This window comes from Malaya genurostris, chromosome 2 (genome assembly GCF_030247185.1).
Source record: "Malaya genurostris strain Urasoe2022 chromosome 2, Malgen_1.1, whole genome shotgun sequence".
NCBI classification, from domain to species: Eukaryota; Metazoa; Arthropoda; class Insecta; order Diptera; family Culicidae; genus Malaya; species Malaya genurostris.
In genome coordinates this window covers 317,527,358-317,543,962 of record NC_080571.1, presented here as the reverse complement: position 1 = coordinate 317,543,962, position 16,605 = coordinate 317,527,358, and the positions used below count along the sequence as shown (strand labels likewise).

Below are 16,605 nucleotides of genomic sequence, written 5' to 3'. Positions count from 1 at the left end.
AATCACAATTGTAAGCAATTTTATTTTTACTTTGACATTTTCCATACATCAGAGAGTATGAATCAATTGAGGACATCGAAAAAAATGGAGAATAAAAATAAAATCGTTTTCATGGGGTTTTTCAAAGTGACGTGTTGTATGCGGACTTATTTATTATGTTTATATGACAAATTCATGCAGATTTTTAATTTATTTTTAAAGTGGATTCTCTAGTTCTGCGGAAAGTATCTTCTGCATAAATATAGTGGTGTAATTCTTCACTCGAATATAGGAGTTTTAATTTTTAACTAGAAATAGTTTGCTGTATCGAATACACATATCTAAAAATTACCCGATCAGAAGTTCATAACAGGATTGATTATGTAAGAATTAAATCTGTTTTAAGCACTGTTTGATTGTTAAACAGAAAAGGATTACTTTAATATTGAGTGAGTGTAACTAGTGCTAAAAACAGAAACGGTAAACAATATTGTCAAACAAGAACATGCGGAAATCGGTCTAATTTTTTTTAGAAAATTGCATTCTGTTTCTGTTTCAAATTCAATTCAAATAGCAGAACAAAACAAATATTTACTCGAATGGCGAATGCGAATTGCCGAGCCTTTCGTTTAACTTCTTCCATCAAGTTTGGCATGAGCTGCATATCGCAGACAACTTTCAAATTTTCTAATTGAGGTTCCGCTTGACGTTCGTCAAACATTTTCCTATTGGGCGAAGCTCTGGTGCTTTGAGACGTTGCTTGTTAAATTTGTTGGTTAAGGAGTTATATACAAAGTTGATAAAAATGAACTAAGCTAGCGATTTTTTTAGGTTTCGTGCAAATTTTATTTGAAATAGCGAAAAGAATTTATAGTTAACATCCCCGTTTTTACGTATAAATAGACCCGGGAGCAAGATTTTTTGTGTAAATGTCTTATTTTATTTTTTGCTCGGTTGGTCCTGTCCGGAGTTCCCTAAGACTATAGACCCGGGGAACTTGCCCCCACTGCCCCTATGTAAAAGCGGCCCTGGTTGGTAAAACTATCAAAGAAAAAAAGGCAAGTTGAATTATAGAAAAAATACTAAATATGGTCTAAAGTTTTGTATGTGACCATAAGACCTTAGTTTGTGAAAATTCGATTCGATTCGAATAGTATACAACACTTGGCCCTCCGGGCTTCGGTGTAAATATCAATTCAATGATATTCTTTCATTCTTTCGGTTGCACTTATCGTAAAAAAGCTAAGATTTTTCTCAACCACACCAGTAGCAGACATTTGTAGCCGCACCGTGATTCTGGTTTATTCAGCGCGGTTGAAAACTCTTGGTCATGTTTTACGGCGTGTTGTGTTTTCGGGTTTGTATCGTCATTCGTTTTGGCACTCATCGCACTGCAATTGCGGAGCCGGAAGTCGGATTCGAATGAAATTTCATCGTAGCTTTGAACACATTGTGAGCTTTAATTAAAATCAAGATTGACGAAAATCGGTTCAAGTATCACTGTGAAATCGATGTGAGTTCTACTTTTGGAGTTTTTCTTCACTATTTTCGGTGCTTTCGGAACAGGAAACGGGAAACCAATAGTGCCGAATTAAGTATATATACCTACAAACTAACAAGTTCTGCAAACAAAATGGTGATTTTTTGCTGGTATCTTTTTAGCAACACAGTTTTTGACAGATCACACGTGAATCGTGTCTTGTGTCACTATCAAACTTGTTCAGTTTGATCTATAATGTTGTCATGAATCGTCGTTTGGCTGGCAAAGTTGGAGGAAGATTCACTTTTTTATCGAAAATTTGTGATCAGTGACGAAGCTCATTTCTGATTGAATGGATACGTCAACAGGCAAAATTTCCGCATCTGGAGCAAAGACCAGACAGAAGCATTGCCAAAGCTTCCAATGCATCCCAAAAAAAGTCACTGTTTAATGTGGATTCTGGGCCGGTGGCATCATCGGACCGTACTTCTTCGAAAGCGGCAGAACGTTACTATGAATGGCGAGTGCTACCGTGTGATGATTGACGATTTTGTTGTCCAAAATGGAAGAGTTGAACATGCCTGACATGTGGTTTTCTACAAGACGATGCTACATCCCACACGGCACGCGAAACAATTACCAAATTGAGAGCCACCTTCGGTGAACAGTTTATCTCACGTTTTGAAGTATTTATTCGTGAAATACCGATCGATATGTTGGAGAGAGTGTGCCCTAATTGGACCTTGCGCATGGGCCATCTAAAGCGGAGCCGTGGCCAACATTTTCATGAAATCATCTTCAAACAATAGATTATATTGATCGTTCTATCGATTTCAATAAAGATTTAAGGGGTTGCACCACTGTAGAAAAAAGAGCAGGTCTTTTTTGGGGAATTATTTTGGGATCTAAAAAATGGAGTAATCCGAATTTTGTATGAAGCACTTTTTAATATGTATATTAAGTACAGAAAAATGATCAGTTTTAAAATTTGAAAAACAAAATGGCGGCATTTTCGCGAAAGTGCTACATTTTGACTAGCGGAAACATAAGTGAAGTAAATTTTGACCAATCGATTCAAAAATTTTACAGAATATTCTCGATAGTTATCTCCACAGAGGTACGTAGAGATTTTGAATATTGTGAATATTTTATTTTTATGAACAATTTTGTGATGAAAAAATGCAGTTTTATTTTCAAAGGGCTGCCATTTTACAGAAAATCAATTAATTAATGCCGCCAAGTCGCCATTTTATTTTTCAAATTGTAAAACTGATCATTTCTTTGTACTTAAATATCAATATTTTTGTGTTTTTGCCTTTCTCATATAGAAAGGTTATGCAATCACTGTGAAAACCGACTTTTGAACCGAGGCCCGGACGGCCGAGTGTCATATACCATTCGACTCAGTTCGTCGAGTACGCAAAATGTCTGTGTGTGTATGTGTGTGTATGTATGTGCGTATGTGTGTATGTAACGTTTTTTTGCACTAACTTTTTTCGGAGATGGCTGAACCGATTTTCACAAACTTAGATTCAAACGAAAGGTCTTGTGGTCCCATACAAAATTCCAGAATATTATTCGGATCCGACTTCCGGTTCTGGAATTATGGGGTAAAATGTGCAAAAAATTGAGAAAATAAGTGCACTAACTTTTCTCAGAGATGGCTGAACTGATTTTCACAAACTTAGATTCAAATGAACGGTGTTGAGGTCCCATAAAAAAATCCTGAATATTATTTGGATCCGACTTCCTGAATATTATGTGGATCCGACTAGGTGGATTAAAACAGGTTTTTTTTTAAATCAAATCCTCTTAAAAAATCACCCTTTAGAAGAATTTATCTATCAGATTTAGGGGATTCGCACCGGTTTTTGACCATCGATTACGAAAAAACTCATGAAATTGAAAACTTTCCTTCTATCGCGCGGTTAAAATGTTCTAGATATTTTTAAAGAAAATTAATACCTTTCGTTTGAATCTCAGTTTATGAAAATCGATTAAGCTGTTTCCAAGAAAATTGAGGGTACATTTTTCCTTAATTATCACATATTACCCTTTAACTTCGAAACCGGAAGTCGGATCTGAATGAAATTTAGTACCACACTATGGGACCATAAGTCCTTTCATTTGAATCTAAGTTTGTGAAAATCGGTTCAGCGATCTCCGAGAAAGTGAGTGCATATTTTTGTTACATACATAACCCTATTTAATTTTGAACAGTTTTTATCCAAGTTAATAAGAATTCTTCGTTTTTAGCATGTTTGCTCTAAATGACGATTTCAAATTGTTAACATATCTCATCCTGTTGTTCCGGGACCGGAACCGGAAAATCCGAACAAAAGTCAAAAGTAGTCAATTATTACAGACGTAGACCCTTTTATTTGAGTCTAAGTTTGTGAAAATTTCTAAGAAAATGAAGGGGTTCCATTTTTTGAGATTTCGACCACTATTCCCGGTACTTTCGGAGCTGGGAGCTGAGAACCGGTATAGCTGAAATCAGTTCGTTTTGCCAGCAACTAGCATAACCTAAAAATTGAACAAAATTTTAGCCAAATTAAAAAAAATATGATTTTTGCGTTGCAATTTCGTACAGACTACTCTGTATTTCCGGAACCGGAAGCTGGATCTGAATAAAATTCTACATCTATTTATGAAAACTTAGTCTGAGTTGCGAAGATCGGTCTAGCCGTTTCTAAGAAATTGGAGTGATTTTCCGGTTTAGAGCACTTTTCCGGTACTTTCGGAACCAGGAACGATGATCAGATATACCTGTATAAAAACACAGATTTTAGTCGGAGATGGCAGGTTTGCAGATTTATCAGTAACTATTTTTTCGGGTGCAGACTTTTGCACTTTCGAGAGTTTCTAAAATTGCTTTCAAACGTAGAGGACCGAAAGAGATAACTGAATGTTGAATGTCCTATCGAATTGTTATATTGCTACTAACCTATCACTATGAACCGTTTGAAAATACTAAAAGTGCTAATGTTGATTTTCGTTCTCTCGTCTCTTTCCTTCAATCAGCCTCACGAGTTTCTCCTGAATAACCTGAAACGGTCACCCAGTAGCGAAGAGATGGATCTCACAATGAAACGCCTGAAGGTTGAACCGAACATCCTTTCGCCAACGCTGCCCGCCACGACTCTGGTCAAGAAGAACGTAATAAAACGCGAAAGTCTTCCGGATATAATCGGTGACGATCAGGCCAGCCAGCACAGTGACAGTGCCGACAGTAGCGATTCGGGACGGCTTCAGATGGATATTTCCTCGCAGGATGCTGGTTCGGAATGTACGACGGATGAGATCAAACGGTCGAACAACAATAACAACAACAACAACAATCATCATCATCATCACCACCATCACCAACAGCACCATCAGAGCAATCAGATTGATCACATGGGGCGCGAAACGCCGGATAGCCTGAATTCGATTGAAGATCAGCAACATCTACAGCAGGTTCAGGTTCACCTGGGGCAACAGTTTGGAGCGTTAGCTGACGGTACAGATCCAGCGACCACCCAGTTATGGCAGGCTTTGGCGCAAAATACAAGTAAGTAATTTAAAGTGTATTTCCTTAAGAAATGAGTTAAAACGTTGAAATTTCAGATCTTATAAACGGTGCTGGCAATGAAGCGACTCAACTCCTCCGCAAGATGATTAACGCACGGGCACTAGGACTTCAATTTTCGCCGTCCATTCAAATCACCCCTGGTGTGTCACTGATGAAGGTGAAGTTCTGAAGTTTGTTATTAATTTCAACAGTTTTCAATAACAATAATCTTTTGTTTCTGCAGGCTGAAGCAAACCGTAGTAATGCTCAAGGCCGCCGTAAACAGTCTTGCCCAAGTCGAACACCGGTTGAAGGAAATTCTCCAAACACTACGATGGAAGCCCTCAAACTAACAGCTTCGGGTAAGGCTGGTGGTGCAATGACTGTAGTTACTAGCAATAGCAGCGGTAGTCCGGTTCATCTGGATGCGGTCAGTCACATGAACCGTGCCAACTCGACCAACATTCTGTTTCGAACGAAATCGGATGTTTCTCCCCAAGCAGGTCTTCTGCCGGGGTCCATTGAACAGAACAGTGGAGCTGCCAGTCCTCAGCTAATGACGGGCAAAAATACCGCAGCTCAACTAGCCGCTCAACAGTTAACCCAGCAATCACAGGCCCAACAACAGCAGCAAGGGCAGCAACAAGCTCAGAATCAACAGCCAAACTCCCAACAGAAGGACATGTCTTGTACGAATTGCGGTACAACGACTACGACCATTTGGCGACGAAATATCCGTGGTGAGATGGTTTGCAATGCCTGTGGGTTGTACTTCAAGTTGCACGGTGTAAACCGACCGCACACCATGCGACGAGATACCATTCATACGCGACGACGTCGTCCGAAGGGAGATAAATCTACTCGAAGGAGTGAGTGTTTATTGTTTTTTTTTCTAACATATACTCCATACTCATGTTCGCCCTTTATCTCTAAACTTGCAGAATCAATCAAACAAGAGAGCAGTGAACCCATGGACAACGGAGTGTTAGAGGGGGCGGCCGATTTGCAGGCCCTACAGAATCATAACCTTTTGATTGCCTTGCGAGATGCAGCCCGTGCAACGCCACCCAACTTTCCCATGCCACCTGTAAGTGTAAATATTTTCTCGTACTAGTGCTTAGTGATAAACATAAAATTTACAACACTTTTTCTTGACAGGCCTTCCAGCACTATCTGCGGGTAACGCAGAACTTCGATCCAACCGTAACCGTCATGGAACCTGGTGACGATAGCGGTCCTGAGAATGATATTGACTCGTGTAACCTCCCGCTGAACCTGGTCGCCACTCAACTCGGTAGCGATTCATCGCAACACTGACTGCGTCGAAAGCCCGGGAAGGTTAGCTAGGGTAAGCGCAAACCACCGCCGAGGAAACGTCGCCGAAGAAAGAAAGGCAAACGTAAAAGCAGTGGAAACAATCAACGTCAACCCTGAGAGAATCTGCCCCAAAACTAATACAATCTTTCTTGAGATTTTTTATTGTTTTAACTGCGGCGAAGGTAGTATGCACGAACTACTGTTTGCCGTACTACCAGCTACTACTACTACTACTACTACTACGACTACTACTAAAAGTAACACTAATCTACTACAAACTATTGTTTCAATCAGTACTATTATTGCTATCACTACAACAGCAAGCAGAAATCCAGCCAGCAAACAAAGCCGTAATAAATCTTGATTATTACTATAGAAAGTACAGAACACGGCAAAAGCATCTCTACAATTCTTATCAACATTGGACTTGATAGTGACAGAAAGCAAAAAATTCTAAATCTCTAAGAACGTGGTGTTTGTTCTGACAGAAACACGAATACTCAGTATGAACGAACAGAACAATCGTTACTCAATTTAAGGTGCATAAATGATTGGGTGGCAAAGGAAATACTCTTAGTTTTTTTAAATATATGCATAATGTGTGGATCTTGTAAAAAAAAAGATCATTAGAATCATAGCGTTGAAGGTTGTTCAAACCTTTACATATTAGAGCAGCTACAAACACCCTAAAGCAATAATAATAATCCGCGAAAGAAATATTGAACACAGTTTCTAGAACAGTACAGTTATACCGCTTTAAGCAGAGACAGAGCACTGATAATATTCGCTGAATATTCGCAAGATATTATTCGAGTAAGCGACAAAAAAAACTATGAAATATCAAACATTGAAAATAATTCACGATCGAAGATTTTTTCAGACATGATTGATATTGTAAGGTTCAGTGTCTGTTTGTGGAAATCAAAATTTTAAATTTTGACGTTGAACATCTTCAGAACCATTAATTTTAACTCATCAATTGTTGTGGATTTTCGGAAACATAAATTTTGCCTAAGCATTACACAGAATGAATACAAATTCAAGCACTGGAAGAACAGAACACAAAACGGAAAATATGTGATAAACATTGTTGGTTGATATACTTAAAGGTTGCTAGCAGGAGAAATGAAAAACGATAAAAGCTAGACTTCAGCGGAAGTCAATAAACACAGCGAGTAAGGTAACAAATCAAAATTAATTTGTAGAGATGCAAAACAAAAAAAAAAGAAAGTACAGCCAAACACAACTGTTTAAACTGTAAATACTCAACCCATTCTTCCTGCTATGCCTAGAAATTCTGTTATCACGTGGTGAGAAGGGAATTAAAAATGTCAATGCCTAGAAACCACAAGCTTAACTTATAGTTGAGAAGTTTTTAAACTGTCCGAATGAGAAGTTTTAGTTGTACACTAAATTCCGCTTCTGCTTGTAGCAGAAGACAATATTGACGCGAAGAAATGTTTGTTTTCGCTTAACGATCTACTTAACGATACTTGAACAGTGTGCACGTGATCAATGGTTATTAGTCACAATACTTAATTTTCATACCGATAGGTTGCGTTCCTTTTTCAGCTAATATTCGCAAGGAAACTAGCTCTCTTATTGAAACCTAAAATCCATCCAAACTAATCTGACTTAATGTATGATTTTCGTCTAAAAAATAGTGCTCGAATAATTATTTTTTTATAAAGAGAAAGAAACAAAACGAAACACAAATGTACAGTATTACACCCTAAATTCACACCCCGTCTAATTTCATGCATCCGTCCTGTGCGCCTCCCCGAAAGATTTCATTTTCAGCAAAGATAACATTCTCATACATCGAACGTCAAATAGGGGTTGATCATTGCCAAACCAGCAGCCAGTGATTCGAATCGAAACAAGCAGCATAAATGAACAATTCAAATCTAGTCATTTCAACAATTATCCTGTATCGAGCAGTACGCCGCAAAATCTGTTCTCCCGAGCACTATTCTAGCTTATTTTCAGTACTTAGAAAATCCCTTCGCAGCTCCCGCGCGAATGCTAATCATGACAACCTCCGCCGATTCAACTCGCTTAGATAGAAGGCCTAGTTTCGGATCGGATACTGTAATCACGAGATCTAGACAGACCCAGACTGGGGTTCACCCAGTCCAGCGGCTACCCAAAATCAAAAGTGAATACATTAATTAGATTGAGCAAGAGAAAAAAAAGAACTACGTGCTGTATACCAGTTGTTTACCAGTTTAGTTTGTAAGAGCCCCTGTTCCCAAACATAAGATATAAGAAGGACTAATTTCGCTAGCATTAAGTTTTCGCTTCCATCCTTTCCTCTAACTGTTACTACTAACTTTAAGTGTGCTATTTTAAAATTTTACGTATAAGGCTTTGTGAGTCGCTGAGATCTGATTTGGGAGCTGGAGAAAACACGAAACAATAAGCAATTTGTTTTAAATTTTTCAATACGAACAACTCAAAGCTGGAAACAACAACAACAACAAACTTCCGATTCGTTGCCTTCGGTTAATTTGAATTAGAAACTTTCAATTTTCGCCGCATCACGAAAGTACTTTAGTTTGTTTTTGTTTTCAGTACAATATCGTAAGACAATTTAAACATGAGCTTGAGCATGTTGTATTGCTCGTTTGAAAGTGGAGGAAACAAAGTAGTCTTTGGTAAAACGAACGAATACGTTTCATTTTATAGACCCCGTTGCATTGGTTGCGTTTCAGTGAATTCGAGCTTAACAACATTTTGTCATTTCATTATAATTATGGAGTTTTTATCTTCAAGCAAATGAGTGTTGATGGAGACGCCTTGTGTTTTGAAATTTTGCCAGAAGTATTCAGTCTGAGGTAAATAGATTGAAACAACGTGATTTGGAATAAGGTAATCATTTTCGCATCGATCAAGTGTATTAGGTTTACCACGCTAACGACACAAATGAACTGCCAATGAAGCAAGTTCATATTTGACAGCTGCCGTGTGTTTGTTTTGCGACTGCGAATTAAAAATTAAATAATGAATAAAAAGTGCCTGTTAAAAACGTGTTCCACTGAAAAGATTGCCCTGTATGCAAAAACCTAATTTACACTTTGCAACTAGTCACTTTTATTTAATAAATATCAAAAACGAACCGTATTCAATCGTGAACAAATGTTTTAAAACTTTATTTAGGCGATACGGACCGTAAATAGTCTGATCCAATTTGTCAATAAACAAACAAAAGAAATTTCAGTTTACAAACTGTACTGCTGGACTGTCAAAAAGTGTTCATCCGATTGAGGTTAGCAGTGACGGTAAAAAACCTAATAGATTTGCAACCAAACCACCAGAAAATGTCAAAAAATGAACTTTATTTAGTGATGTCATCTTTCAAAACCTGATTTGGTTTTGCACGAAGATGGCATAACCTTACAAAATGAGTAAGATGAACATCGTTTGTCAGCTAACGGTGGTTTGGTTACATGTTCATCTTAATTTGAATAAGGTTTTGCACGAACACGACATTACCTCGCAAAATTCGCTGAATGAACTTGATTTAACATAAGACAGACATGAGGCAAAGTCCATGGAGGCAGTACTACTGAACTGTCAGTGCTCATTTTTTACGTCAAATTAGGGTTTTTATCGTGACGTCAGTAATGAACGAGCGTCCCTTCTTGGTAGTTCAGCAAACTGCCTCTACTGATAAATTGTCAAATAAATTGAGGTTAGCGGTGATGGTAAAAAACCTAATTAGAGAGATAATGTAAACAAAGGTTCTGTTCTGTTTGTGTAAATCCTAATGGAATCGAAAATTAGGTAGGATTCGTACGATACGTCAACAGTACAGGTACGATTCAAACGCAACAACAGCTTCTTCCAATGTTTACGGAACTTCTACTTTTTTGTGATATCGCGTGGTTGCGCTGATAAGAAAAGAAATGAATTAGTCTTGATGGAAGGAAGTGGTTTATTAACACTAAAGAAATCTGACGAATCGTTTGATTACGATTACAGAATGCTTCTATTAGGGTATTTGATACCAAAGTGATTCTATACCCGTGACTTCACTACACATATTATTCACTGCGATGGATTCAACGATTCAAATTAAAAGCATCAATTATGCTGTCAGATTTGGTTACCTATGAACGGTACCTAACACAACCCAGAGCGTCCAAGAGAAAACTTCAAATAGAAGCTTTGGCCTCAGTTCAGAATGCAACGATTATGATTGAGCCTTTTTAGTCGTCTCTGCGAAATTGAAAATAATAAATTCGTTAATTGAATTACTTTCAATGTACTTTATTGTGATGCTTGAAAAGTAAATTACGAACAGTTATTCAAACATGTATATCTTCTCCGTCTCCAAGATTCAAATTGCAATTTTCTACAATCGTTATCGGATCTTCATAGATTAAACCACTCACTTCGTATGAGTAAAACAAATCGATCTCCGCCAGTCACCGTAAGAATTGTCTCACGAAGCAACCAAATCTCTGATACAGATCAATCGCCTACTCGCACGTTCCTGCACGGGCACTTGCGCGGACATCTCGAACAGACTAACAAAGAAACAATAATCACGTTGCAGCAGAAATCTAAGATAATTCGAAACAATACAGTATTTTTGTGAGCTTAGCAAAGCAAATGAAGCAAATAATACGGAATGTTAGTCAAATAACCCTATATATTCGTATTACCAACCACACAAACGATCTGCTCATGGGCAGAGTGGAACAAGAATTCCGGGTTTAAGTTTTAGCTGGTAGGATGTGCATGACCATTGTTAGTGCAAGATCCAATTCGTTAGCAAAGATGACAAACGTGATTTTTTTTAGAATCAAAGCAAACTTTACGTTGTAGTATTTAGTCTTCTATCATACATACACCATATGCGCATCTTTGTATTTATTTCATTTTGTGCTAACCGGAGTCAGCAGACCATGCCCAGGCACGCACACATGCACTCTCTGAAGCCTTGCCTTCTAATCTCGTGTAGCTACTTAATCGATAAGGCTTTACCTGTAGGCTTAAATAGAACACTCTCACCTATTAACGGCGGCATTAAACTCATACTCACTAACTTCGTTTTGTAATATGTTGATATTCATCCTTAATTCGTTTAAATTTTTTTTCTATTATTTCACGTGTAGTTACTACCTTAGTGTTAGTGTTAAGCATTTTAAAACCCTACAGTCGCTATTGATCTTCGACAGAATAAAAAAGATGACAGATACCATTTTTCATACCAACTAATTTATTGCATCCCACTTTTACTACTTTGTTTTAGCAAAACGAAAAAGTGAACTAGCACTTAAAAATGAATGTGAAAAGTTATACCAGTACTTTATGACAGGGTTTTTATTTTAATTCGCATAGTCTTAGTTCTAGTGAGTAGAAGAATCTCGAATTTTAGCATGATATTGCTGCTACACCGTGGGAAACTAAAATCCCAATGTCCTCCCTTTCTTTTATGTGGTTGTACAGGTCCCTGCCTAATAAGATTTCCGTGAACCTCTCATCTTCAATCTCCCAATGAACTGTCCAAAAGTATATCGCTCCTAGTTTTAAACGCATTACTTTATACTATTTAAACCAACAAGTCTAGGTTAGGCGTTTCAGGAAACTTTTAACTAAACAAATCGAGCAAAAACTACTTATATGTATGTATAAACAATCAGATACACCCCCACATCATGATACACCTAAGTATGATCCCACTTGAACCGTTGAACCAGCTGCATGAAAACTGACACCAATTTGGGGCACCGTGTATAGTTGCAGTTGACAAACTGAAAGAACGAATTGTATTACTCGTTAGATTCCTTCCGTTGTTCAGTTCGGTTCGATCTACTTAAGGTCTCAAGCGAGACCCGGACCTAGCATACTCTCGAACAGCAAGTAATCGAATACTTATACCCCAAAACGTACAGCAATAAACTGAGCAACTAAGTGAACGATGGAAATTATACTGATATGCAAGCAAAGAACAATAGATTGTGGAATCGTTGCGGGAGATACCTAAACAAATTCGATTATTATTATTATTATTATTATTATTGCTATTATTAATTCTATTATTGTAACATGATGAAACCCTATTATGATTATTTTATTAATTTTTTATTAAGGAAACGTATTTTTCAAAAATATAAACATGTTTTTAATTGAAATACTCCAAAACAGTAACTTAAGTTTTCCTTTATTCTTTATTATCACACTTTCCGGGTATATTTTATTAATTATTATTATTATTAGGATTGGTTTTCTTTACTGTATATGTCGAAAAAGTTTCACAAGAGATCGGTGATCCGTACGTCCGTACCAAGCTGGCTTAGGTCAGACCCTGTCAGCTTGGAGCGATCTCAATCTTCAGTTCAGCAACGCCATCGCACGGCGTCTCATTCAACATGTCATGTCAATTGTATGGGTGCACAGCCCTGCTATTTTGGCGCGCACGAATTTGACATTTCTCTCCTCTACTTCTATGTATGAGATTCGATGCGGACTCACCTGAGGCGACATGCTCGCAAAAAAGGATGTTGCCAATGATTTGTTCGGGAAATGTGAGAGCTGGATATCTTGTTAATATGATGTCTTTGCTTAGGTTCAGTATGGAATTAATTCATAGTGTTTTACGAAACATGGCGCTAGCCAACTGTTGATAGTCGCACACATAAAAGTAAATATTCTCCTGGAAGCTACTGTAGTTCGGGGCATTTGTTGGACAGTATCAGTGTTTAAACATGGCGGAAAGTCGTCGTATTTTAGTGAAATTATAGGGTGAACATGTTCTCGCTGAGCAAAAATGCAGAAAGCAGTTTGCGCGGTTCATAAATGAAAATTTTTACTTGTAAGATAAGGAACGTCTCAGCCAACCGAAAAAGTGCATTGGATGGGATCGACGGTGCGTTATTTATTATGAGCTGCTCCGACCGAGTCGAACCATATCTGGTGACGTATACAGACGACAATTGATGCACTTGAACAGAGGAAAAAAGCGACCGCAATATAAAGACCGCTACGATCAAGTATTTTTGCTTCATGACAATGCAAGACCACATGTTGCAAAAGTCGTATTTGGAGCAGTGTTGCTAATAGAGCGAGAGCCCAGTGCACGCAGCACATTTTCGAGCGATGGCGAGACGACTCACAAGAGTGACTCACAACAAGGTACATTTTGAACACGTGTGGTGTTTTCTTTTGGGTGCGATGAGTAAGAGTCAGCAGGAGTAAATACTTACTGCGAGTGGGTTACTGTTGCGAGTCAGCCCACAATCTTTCACATTATGTCAGGAATCACTCCAAGAGCGAGTCCACATGCGCACGGTAGTTTTTTGGCAAATCAAAGCTTATGCTAGCACCATGATAGTCGCTGAAGTGTGCTACAACTTGACCCCAGTTATTGTTTGTACCTACAGTATTAACTGATTAACGCTGCTGGGGTATTTCACAGCTCCTCGAAGAAATAAAAAGGATAGATACGATTTTCACTAGCAGATGATAATATTCACAAGTCGAAAGTCCAATACCCAATAGCAGCATGCAATGCTAATACACTAAAATAACATTCTGAATATTGATTACCGAGAAAAACACGTTTCAATTCCAGGATTGTTTTACTCTCATGGTCAAATTTAATTAAACCCAATTAAATGTTTAGTATGAATTTGATTTGTAGAAGTAACAGGAGTTCAGGGTTTTGCGCAGTGTTTGAAACAGCCCTCCGGTGAGGGACTGGCTTGAACGATTGTTTGCGTTCGCTCAAGTCCTGTACTCCTGTTAATTCTCTGTACGAAATTCAAGTAAACAGCGGTATTATGGTTGAAACTGTTGCATGAAACATGCTTTGTGATTAGATTTTTATTATTGTCGTTATAATAACGATAACGAATGGAACCTCAACGCAGCAATGTCAATAGAACTTAGAGTTCAAGCGGGAGTGAAAGAGCGAGTGGGAGCGAAAGAGCGAGTAGGAGTTTTCATGTGTGTATAAATCAAAGAGTAAGCAACGGCAAGAGTGCGAGAGCGGAAGAGTAACGGGTGCAGTAGGAGTGTGCATGCTTGTCTGTTCACGAGTGAGTAAGAGCCAAAAGGAGCACGACTGAGGTGGAGAATGTTTGATCGTCACTAACCAGTTTGACGTGAACATTTCATAAGGGCACATAAACCAATGAGAGATTCTCTTTTTTTTATAACTATTTATTGGAATATGAGTTAAAATTAAATTATTAAGATTTTTAAATTGGGTGTTCAGCCACAAGTGGTGACTTTTCAGCCCTATTATATATATGATTTGGTTATTACCATGAGAACATTATTTGCTTCCGCAATTCTGAGATTTTTGTGTAGGGAAAATTCTAAACCTACTTGTATTGTGAGAGATTCTCTTTGTTTACTTTCTGTTAATAACACCTAAATTTTCACGTTCAGCTACACAATTTGCATATAGAATGAAAGAAGAATTCTCCAGCTTTGTAATAGTATCACACATGTAACGAACAATTGCGTAATAACGCAGATATAATCGAAAGAGAAAGTAAACAAAGAGAATCTGTCAATTGTTTTAAGGCCCTTTTGAAATGTTAACTCTTAAGAATGCCGCAAACAATTATGCAAAAAAATGTGTGTGGAGCACGCTCACAGGAGAGTCTTTGATGTTTAGGTGGCGCATGAGAGAGCAGAATGTGTGCAATTTGAATGAGCTTAGCAACACTGATTTGAAGACGCTGACTTGGGAAGTTCTACCCGTCATATTCACCGAATGTGGTTTCATCCAGTCACTATTTGTTTTCCGAATCAGGAGAATAAAACTTTTCACGCGGTATCCAAACTTAATCAGAAATATGGCAAACAGTAGTGGATAATGATGGACAATACTCTGAATAACGGTACTGTAATAATATAAAGCCTGAAAACTTTGCAAAAAAAAAAACGCTACGAATTGGCATAGTTGTTGATTTCAAACCACGTTTTCATAGCTTAGAACCATAAGGTTTTAGATTCAAACCAATAATCCAGTCATGTAAACCTAAACAGATTTGATTCACATAATCTTTAATTGAATGCAAATCCAAAAAATATTTATAAAAAATCATTGAAGTGAACCGACATTTATTTATTCTGACGAAAAGTTCGAAATTTATTCGACGAAATATGTTTATCAAAGTAGTAAAAACATGTTTTAATCCATCTACTAGAGCAACATTTTTTTTTCGCGGTTATGAGCATATTTTTACTGTAACTGATAGGAATGAGTTTTCTCAACAAAATGTGTTACTAGGATAGTAGTGAAATGATCAGGCTTTAAAGGCCATCGTCCAAGTACCATGCGATTGAAATTTCAAAAAAAAAAAAAATTTTCGGAAATTTTCTATAGAAATTTTGAAAAAATTGCCAAAACCAAATACATACAAACCTTCGAAAAACTTTTATCTATCTGCAGGGCAAAAAGTGACTGAAAAATTCGGAGAATTTCTCGAGTGTTATCAAAAATAGCTCTGTAAAATGAGTGTTTTTGTGATCTTTCACATTAAATCACTATCTTTCATAGGTAAAAATCGACTGTCCGTTCATTCCAAAGGTATTTTGTTTCCATCACAACCCCCCACCTTCCTCCTTAACATATTTTTTATTCGGTACACCCTACAACAATGAATTCTGGACGTTGATATCAAAAACCTTTCTGGGAAAATATCCAAACAAGCACGTAACCCCAAACAATGAAGTGAAACCGCATTTCTTCCACGTCTCGTCTACAGATATTGTAAAGTGTTTTTCTTATCCTTATTCGGCACCTTCTCGATTTCCTCACGCACTCGCTTTCGAATAAGGGGTTGTCCATAAAAGACGTCACGCCGCAAGGGAGAGGGGGTGTTTCATAAAACGTGACCTTTTGTGACAGGCGGAAGGGGGGGAGGTTTTTGGAATGTGACGTCCAATATTTCCAATGAGCGCATTTTTGAAATACCTGATTATATTACTGCTTTGCCCTATTTCCTGAAAAAATCTCCACAATAAACGTTTACATTCTATAGGAAAACGTGTAATTGTTAACGATTTATTAATTTTAAGTTTGACGTAAAGCCGCCATGACTAAGTTCAGTTTTTGCAATGACTGAGCGGAAATATATATTGGAGAAGCCAAGTGAAAGAAAAACTAACAGAAAAGATGATTTTTTTGGAAAAAGATACGCTCAGAGACAGGACTCGAACCTGCGTTCTTATGCATTCCGTGCATACGCGCTACCATTTCGCCACTATGATCTTGCTTTAGTCACTCTAAAACTCGAAACAGACATAGTAG

General features: G+C 37.7%; 1 protein-coding gene across 1 annotated transcript in view; it reads left to right on the top strand.

Annotated features, from left to right (window-relative positions):
- Positions 1-8,813, top strand: part of LOC131431237 (box A-binding factor) — a 534,459-nt gene extending 525,646 nt beyond the window's left edge. Inside the window, exons 5-9 of the mRNA XM_058596831.1 lie at positions 4,484-5,012; positions 5,069-5,190; positions 5,257-5,881; positions 5,954-6,099; positions 6,171-8,813. Of these exons, the coding sequence (XP_058452814.1) occupies positions 4,484-5,012; positions 5,069-5,190; positions 5,257-5,881; positions 5,954-6,099; positions 6,171-6,329 (1,581 nt within the window). The 3' untranslated portion in view covers positions 6,330-8,813. The remainder of the gene's footprint in view (positions 1-4,483; positions 5,013-5,068; positions 5,191-5,256; positions 5,882-5,953; positions 6,100-6,170) is intronic.
- The last annotated feature ends 7,792 nt before the right edge of the window (positions 8,814-16,605 follow it).